The sequence below is a fragment of the Meleagris gallopavo genome, chromosome Z, assembly GCF_000146605.3.
Source record: "Meleagris gallopavo isolate NT-WF06-2002-E0010 breed Aviagen turkey brand Nicholas breeding stock chromosome Z, Turkey_5.1, whole genome shotgun sequence".
Classification (NCBI taxonomy): domain Eukaryota; kingdom Metazoa; phylum Chordata; class Aves; order Galliformes; family Phasianidae; genus Meleagris; species Meleagris gallopavo.
In genome coordinates this window covers 9,147,470-9,156,283 of record NC_015041.2, presented here as the reverse complement: position 1 = coordinate 9,156,283, position 8,814 = coordinate 9,147,470, and the positions used below count along the sequence as shown (strand labels likewise).

Genomic DNA, 8,814 nt, shown 5'->3' with positions numbered 1-8,814 from the left:
CTGGCCATGCCGCGGCCCGGCTGAGCGCTGCCCTCCCGCAACATGCCATGCGTCCCGCCGAGCCGGGCGGCGAGCGGCTCCTTCTGGCTCCTCGTCCTTCACGTCCCGGCGCTGTGCGGGACGGCCGGGTCGCTCTTCCCCGACGGAAGGCAAGGTCGGTAAGACGCGGGCGGAGAGAGCGGAGAGGGAAGGAGGGATGGAGGAAGGCGGCCGGGGCGGGCTCCGGCTGTTCCCCCGCTGGGCAGCCTTGCTCCGGGTTTGCTGTTTTTCTGGTTTTACCCAAGCAGGAGAGGCTGAAATGCGCCGTGCTCCGGCCCCGCCGTGGTTCTGTCGGCGCTGTGCTGTTGCGGAGCGTGAGCTCTGGGCGCTGCCCGTGCGGTGTTGCCGGGGCTGCCGCGAGACTTTGAATTAAACTTTTATAGGGGTAAAGCACTGCTCTGGCTGCGCCTTCTTGTTGCTTTTTGGAAGTCTTTGCGTTGTGCTATGTAGATAAAGGCATTGCTGCATCCCATGTTTCGTTCATGTTCCTCGTTAGGAATCATCTCCTAATTAACAGTGTAATTTCTTACTACTAAACTGAAAGAGCTTACTCCCTGATTATTTTTATCACTTCTGTACTGCAGAAGCTTGGATTGGTGTTAATAGGATACAGCCTGGCTTTGTTAGGACAAGACACAGAAGTTTTGCTCTTCCAGATGGGAAAAAAAAAAAAAAAGCAACCAAGTATTAATCCCATACGTTTGCATCTGCCAGACATTTGCAGGGTAAAGCTTATCATCAGAGGCTGAATGGCTGAATACAAGTATCCTGCACCCACAGCTCACCAGGTACCAACTCCTTCACCCTAAGTCTTCTTTAGGATGACAGGTGATGGCCTCATGTCGTGCCAGTGGGGGAGGGGGAGGGGTTCAGATTGGATGTTAGGAAATACTTTGCCTCAGAACAGGCTGCCCAGGGAGGGACGGAGTCACCATCCCTGGGCGTGTTCAAAAACTGTTTGGCACATGGGGACGTGGTTTAGAGGGTGTTCTGGTGATACGTTGGTTGTTGGACTTCGTGATCCTACCTGTCTTTCCAGCCTTAATGATTCCACGGTTCTGTGTGCACTGAGGATAGTAGGTTAAGGCTGAGTATTTGTATGCTAGAGAAGCCTCTTGTCGAACACTCCCTGGCCTGACTTCCACAGGTGGCTTAACTTTACCATATCCATTTATAGCTGCTGGACATCTGGGGTAGCGTAACTTAGGAATTCTATACTGTTTCCAGTTTAAAGAGAATTTAGAGAAGAGGAAAGTTATTAGCTGGAAGACTCTGCCAAGTCATCAAAATCTTGAAAGAGTAGGAGAAAATTTTGTTTTCTGAAAGTCCTCCTGTGGTGGACTGTCAGCGGAAGAGTGTGAGCACAGAGAAAGTTTTCTGTGTCCCTCAGAGATGTTGGAAAAAAATGGTTGTTAAATAAACTTTTTGGAAAGTGAGCAACAGTTATTCTGAAGTTAGTTTCTGTTGAATTCACTTACACTGACTGAATACAGTCATTTCTGTCCCTCAGAAAGTACAGGGATAGCTCCATTAACACTTGGTAGCTGTTTATTTCCCAGGTATTTAGAAATGGATGTACAATTAACTTCATTTATAGGCATTGAATCCTAAAGTTTAATAAACTCTGCATAAAGGGACAGTTCAAAATATTATTTTTTTCCTGAGGAAGACAGAGTGCAGATAGAGGTAAGAGTGAAGCGTGCAACATCAAGGACTGAAACAGCATAGGTGTTAGGTGTGTATTTTCACTTGGCATCCATGGTGTGACTGATCAGACAGTTAATGTTGCTACATGACCAAGGCCTCCTTGGATGGCTGTTCTCCAGGATGGGTCTTTTCATAGGAGGGGTATTTCCTGAGTGCAGAGCCTTTCTTTGGCTCAGGGAGTCTCCCGCCAGAGATGAGCAACATTATTTCCTATCCCAGGGGATCAGATGGTTTGAGGGGCAGATGCAGATGGGCTGTGAAGATGAAGATGAGTCAATGCAAGTGATGATGTGTCACATTTTAAAGGAATGTTTTCAGAAGAACGTATTTTCCCCGTAAAATAAATTGTACATTTTCTGTCCCCCGTGACAGACAGTGACTGTTTTTTTCCCCTGCTCTGTGTACAGCAGTTCTTAATGTAGGCAGTACTCTGCTACATGTTGTGAGTTTGAATCCACACAGGAGTAGAATGCACAGCAGTACTGTCAGATGTTTGTCAAGTAACAGAAATTGCAAGGTCTGTAGGGAGGTTCCACAAATGATTTAATCAATTCTGAGATTCCTTATGCAAGCCCAATGGGCCTGGGGCTTGTTGGTTTCTCTATCTGAAATGACCCTTGCATGCATTGTGGTATCAAGGCAAACAGCTGATTGAACACGTATGTCCTGCTTAAAGTGATGCTGTGGTCCTGCTTAGGGCAATGATGCAAGCCAGCATGCCCAAATGGCAGTTGTGGGAAGACAAAATGTTCTCCATACTGGTGCTCCACAAACCTAAATGGAGATCTTCCATTTCCTGGCCTGCAAATCCTGAGCTGGGCCACTTGGTGGGACTGGCTTCTCTGGAGGGCAAGGAGAGCGTGCCAGCCCTGAGGCTAATCTGTGATTCTGGAATAGTATCCCTCTGTTCATGTTTGCTGGCAGTAAGTTTTGTGGGAGCCCATAATGCTTTAATATGAATTAAGAAGGAAGTTTGTGGAAGTCAGTGTTGAAGAATTACAGCCCTTACTCTTCTGAGGTGTGGACTGCATGGTGTGATTATTCTCTCAGCTGTTGCTTCCTTTTTACTGTTATTCTTTTCCAGAAGAGCAGAGAGGCATTATCAGAATTGTGTCTCCTGTCTTTGTTTAAGACTCTCGTCTCCAGCTAGAAAGTTTGAGTGATTAACCTTAGCATGGAGCTTAGTAAGTTATTCTAATATTGATAGGTTTGCCTCTGCTAACACTGATAGTGATTACTTGCAGAAATACCTTTTGCCTCATCTTGTTAAGCTTTATTGTGTTGTAATCTTATTCCCTATGGTCTTTTGCAGACTTTTTAATAATTCATTTCTGTGGTTATATTATTGTATAATATTATTTCAGCATAATTTCACTCTCCAGTGACTAGCATTCAGAGATGAGTATTGAAAGAGTGGATGAAAGAAGTTAGACTTCTCTGCTTTGATAACCCTGTTGTCAACAGATGCTTAAGCATTATTTCTAGTTTTTCTGACAACATCTAAATTGCCCTAGCATCTGCACACTAATTACTATAGCAATGAAATAAGCTGAAATGAAACTTCCTTAAACACTTTGAAGTCCAAAACTGCAAGCCTTTGATCTTGAATGGAGCTTAACAGTTGAGCCACAACAAATTAAAGTTAAGTCATCAAGCAGAGTCAAACCACTGAGTCTTCCTCTGGAGCTTTTATTTGAATGTTCTATGAATTGGGCTGAAAAGCAGGCAAATGGGAGCTTGATTTTCCAGGACACTCTGTTCACCCTGCCTTTGATTGCACAGTGTAAGACATGGAGGAAAATACACAGGAATTTTGTTACAACTTCTGCAGGCAAGGTGTGTTTTGGGGTTTTTTCTCTCTCTTCCTGGTGCCCATTCTTCCATCACACTGGACTGTGATGAAGGGAGGGGGACCCCAAAGTAGTTTCAGCTGCTAAATTGCCAAGCAGCAGACACTTGCTATGCTGTCAACAGGCTGCATAAACTCTGGATAGGAGTGAGTGGGTTGAGTTTTCAGCCTCTCATTTCCCACAGATGCAGAAAAGGGCAGGAGGCATCTCTCAGAATTTGTTGTAGGCATGAGTCTTCCCATTCATGAGACCTGCAGCTATGAAGAGTAAGAGCCCACTGCTGTGGCTTTTCCTGTGAAGGCACAAAGTTACTGTAGGCCGCTGGTATGACTTGCATTAAAAAAAATATATTGTCTATTGTGTAGAAGAGCGATAAGCTTGTTTCTGAAGTAGAAGATGATACTGAGTCAAGGCCATATTGCCCTCATAGTTTTATGTATGTGCTGAGAAGTGTGGTGTGTGTTTTTCATTTTGTGTGTGAATGCATGTGTGTTTTGGTTTTCAATTGGGAGTATTTCAGTGGATGTATCTTGAGTGCACATGGCCTGAGGAAATACGAGCAGACATGTCCCATGCTGCAGCTAGTGGGGATAAAGGAGATATCTTCCTTTCCAAAGGCAATGAATCTAGACAGATAATCTGTCTAGGCATGATTTAGCCCGAGAAGCTTTGAAAGTGCAGTCAGTGGAGAGAGAAGTGTGTCTAGAAGTATTATCCTAACAGTCCTAGGGAGGAATAAATGGCTCTGGAAATTTATGAAGCAGGTTAATTATTTTGTTAATTGGCTTAATAAATGAGATGTAGTCACTTTGTGAATGAGTGACTGAGAAAGGAGGAATTGAAGTAGTATGCATCCTCACAATTTCTTTTTGATGTTCAGCCTGTGATTTCTTGGGCTGAAATCACTTATGCCAGCTGAAGATCCATCTTTTAGCTTATGAGTTCTTATGATTACATTTTACATAGTTTTATTATTTGCTTGGGACTTTTAAAGTTTAAACTAATTAAAAAAACAAACAAAACACCAGCAAGAAGTCAGAAACAGCTGTACTGTATCGTAGCAAGGGACAAGAAAGCCAGTGATGTTTTCCTCTGCTGGTTCCTAATTTCTTCTTCTAGATCCTGATAATGCATCCAGTCTTATCGTGGTTGGCAATCCTCATGCGAAATTGTATAGTTATTTCATTCTCCTTCAAACCTTTAAAATTCCTTCCTCTGCTGCAGCATCTGCCAAAGCTGAGGCTACTGATGTTCTTGCTAGTCCTGTAGCCCATCAAACTACCTAGTAGTGTTTTCTTTTATTTTTCTTAATTTATAAGGCTCTGTCTCCTACTTAAGGTGGCCAGGTTTCTGAATGTGTGGAGATATCTGAGCAGAGCCTTTTGTGCTGGGTATGCAAGATACAGAGTGTCTGCTCTTGTGCCAGTAGGATGGCTTGGTGGACTGCTGTCACTCCTGAGTTTTCCTTTAAACCACATGATCTCTGAGCAGGATTGCATTTACTCATTTTGCTTCTTTGTTTTTCCACGTTCATTTCAGGGCAATTTATCAAGACACTGCAAGAATACGAAGTGGTTGATCCAGCAAGAGTAGATGCAAATGGGCATTTTGTTTCTTTTAATTTACACCATCACATCTCAAACACAAGAAAAAAGAGAGATCTCGGCAAAAAAGAGAATGCAATATATTATAAAATTAACCACAAGGAGAAGGATCTGTTTTTCAACTTGACTATCCACATGGGATTTCTTTCCCACAACTACGTAGTAGAGAGGAGACGTGGCAACTACAGTCGTGCGAGGATTGCAATGCACTCAGGAGTTCCTTGCCACTTTATTGGCACAGTATTGCAACCAGGTTCAGGGAGCGGAACAGCAGCAATCAGCACTTGCAATGGCTTGGTAAGTGATGTGGGGCTCTGGGCTAATTTTGGTGTCATTGGAACCGAGTATTTATGAGCATTTATGAATGTGTATGCTTAAAAACTGGATGAATCTATCCAAAACTTTAGTGACATAATTCTCTAGAAGAATCAATTCAGTATTTTGAGTGCAATTTCTGAAAAAGAGAAACAGGAGGTCAGAAGCTGAAGCTGAGGACCCTTGGGGTTTACTATGAAAACTTTACTTTTACTGTTTTTTTTCCTCCAATACTCTGAAATTTTTGCTGTGATTTGAAGCTGTTTAAATATCTACTCCTTGCTTTGAGCCTGTTAGTTGGAGTGCCTTTGCTGTGCACCTGGAATGCTACTCTTCCAAAAGGAATGTAGCTCAAGTGCACCAAAACTTCTTTACAAACCAAATCAGCAGATTATAGTTGGGGACAGATGAAGAACTGTATTGTAACTTCAAAAATAAATGTTTGGGTAGGTGAAACCTTAGCCAGGGCTTTAAATTCAAACCTGAATCAAATGTAGGCATCCTTCATTCAAAGGAATACTTCCAAGTCTAGAGATTGAAGTTTTGTATTTCTCAGTAAGCTGTGGATCAAAGTGAGATAAGGAAGTGGAATCCTTGGTTTTGCTGTGCTTTGTTTTTTATCAGTACTGTAGCTCAGGTTTCTAGTTCAAGAGGAAGGGGCTGTATGTATCTTGTTGTGGAGGGGAATAGGAGACAAAGTGCCTGTATGTGAATAAGGTGATGTTTTAGGGAGCTGTGTAAAATGGCACATAGACTGTGAGAGGCAAAATACAAAGGGCTCTTAGAGTATGCAAGCAGAGTGGAGTATGCAGGCAGTATGTGCAGCTGGCATGTACTTTGAAGACTTGATCCTGGTGTGATAATTGACAGTAGTTTAAAGTGGATAGAGCAGCATATTGACCCCTCTTGACCAATGCATCTTGGCCTGCAACAGGTTAAGGAATGGCGATTCACACTTAAGCCTGAATTCCTCAGCAAGGTGTCTGTAAAGTATATCTGTTCCCTGCCAACCTATTAGTATCCAAGTGAATATATTTCTGTTGGACTATTACTTGGTCAATCCCAGCAGGAATAGAGATCAGGAGTCTCCTTGGAAATTCTTTCAGTGGGGACCAATTTATGAAAACCTCCCTGAATCTCCTTGTGGTTGAAGGATCTCTAATGTAAAGGTGGTATGAAGATAAGATTAGTTTCTTTGGTTAATTCGTCACACGCTTTGCTGAAACATCTTGGTTAGTCACCCTTAGAATGCAAATTTGAAAATGAAACAATAGAACTTCATTATGCCTTCTGAAGCATTTTGTCCACAGTAAGGATTTAAAGAATAATTTCTTTAATTAAATCATAAAGTCAGCCTGATAATATAGTTGCAGCTACAAACTTTTTGAAGCTTACTTTGATTTGAGGTTTTTCAAAGCAGTTGGCTAGCAGGCAGGCTGGGGGATTTTTGGCAAAGCACTTGTATCCAAAAAATAGTCTCTATTTTTTTTTTCCAAAACTAAAACTTTGAAGACACAGAATCATAAATTAATTCAGATTGCAAGTGGCCTTAGGAGAAAACCACTGTAGCTTTGATGGGGTGATTTATGAAGTTTGAAAATCACTATTCTGAAGAAGTTTCAGTAGGAGCTGGGTCTGAATCTCTTAATACCCGTAAGCACCACAAGGAGAGGAATGTAGTTTTTCTTGTCTTTCCCCGATTCTTCATAAGAGACTACATCACATGAAAACATATTAATCCCTTTTTATCAGCGTTGAGAAATTGTCATGGTTTTATGATTACTGTTATGATTATTCCACATCATAGCAGCATGTAGTACACTGGGAGTTAAGGAGTTAATGCTCCAATTCTCCAGATGACTTTTCGATTCCGTTTCCATTCAGAGGGAAAGATAAAACTATTTGCAAGTCACAAGACGTGCCCCTTTCCCCATTTTTTTTTCCCCTTTTCTGCTCATCTCTGCAGCATATTTGCTCCCTAGTCATCTCGCTTCAGCATTAGAGTAAGACCTTCAGTTTTTGGACACTCGCTCATTTTATTTGATTTATTAGCTCCAATTCCAATTCTATTTTATTATATTGTGTTACCTAGCATTCCAATTATTAACTAATAAATTAACTTTCCTCCTCTACTTGTTGCCACTGTTTTGTTTTAGGCCCATCTCCCTATCCTTTCTCTCTTTTCCACTTCCCCCTTTACTGGGGGCATGAGTCCATGAGTCCCTCTGCCCTATTAGTCTCGGAACTGAGCCCAAACAGCCCTCATGAGCTAATGGATAATTAGAGCTCATAGATTTTGCTCTTCAGCACAATATCTACTTCTGCTTTTTTTTTTTTTTTCCTTATTTTTTCTCCTCCTACCTAGGAAATACTGTGTTTTTCCACTAAAAATACATTTTCTGTTTATTCTTATGAGAGAGGGAAAACTAACAATAGATAAACACCACAGCATGGTTAAACATTACCTGAGAAACCAGAAAACTATCCCATGAGGAGAAATGATAAGCTTGTTTACTGTAGGAATTCTGAAACAACTTTATAAGAGTAATATTAAATTGGACAAGTTGATAAGTGTCTCCAGTGCTGAGATGTGAAGAACAAGATGACAAAACAGTGTGGTTGGAAGATAGCTGCTTCCCAGAGTGTGATTAGGCAGCAGTAACTGCTGTGGTTATCCAGTACCTTTCATGGGTCAGGGCCAGGCTCAGATTCAGCACCTCAGCTTACCACAGAAAACTGTTTTCTATTTTCTATCTCCCTTTGCTTTTACTTTGAAATATACTCCTATTTCCATTGGCTGTGCTGTTATGAGCATCACTTGTACAATGATTATATAACTCTTATTTGTAACATATATCAGAATCAAATTTTCTCTTGAATAAACCATGTAAATGGACTGAACAACTGTAGTTTTCAGTGGAGCTTCTAAGTCACATTAACAAGTATGAGGTTCCATCTGGAGTACTGTGTCCAGGCCTAGAGTCGCCAGTGCAAGAAAGATGCAGAGGGTGGATCTAGAGGAGGACCACTAATATAATCAGAGGGCTGGGGCACCTCTCCTGTGATGAAAAGCTGTGGGAGTTGGGATTGTTTAGCTTGGAGAAGTCATCAAGGAGACCTCATTGTGATCTTCCAATACATGAAAGAAGCTTACAAGCGGGAGATGGACAAGATTTTTACACAGGTAGTGATAGGACGAAGGGGGATGGAATTAAAATGAAAGAGGTGAGGTTTAGGGTAGATGTTAGGAAGTAATTCTTCACTCAGAGGCTGGTGAGACACTGGCGCAGGCTGCCCAG

At 42.0% G+C, this 8,814-nt stretch overlaps 1 protein-coding gene across 3 annotated transcripts in view; it reads left to right on the top strand.

The window, feature by feature from the left end:
• The first annotated feature begins 6 nt into the window (after positions 1–6).
• Positions 7–8,814, top strand: part of ADAMTS12 (ADAM metallopeptidase with thrombospondin type 1 motif 12) — a 171,918-nt gene continuing 163,110 nt past the window's right edge. For all 3 annotated transcript variants that reach the window (XM_010725311.3, XM_019610350.2, XM_019610349.2), the window contains exons 1-2: positions 7–154; positions 5,136–5,497. In XM_010725311.3, coding sequence (XP_010723613.2) covers positions 43–154; positions 5,136–5,497 — 474 coding nt within the window. In that variant the 5' untranslated portion in view covers positions 7–42. The remainder of the gene's footprint in view (positions 155–5,135; positions 5,498–8,814) is intronic.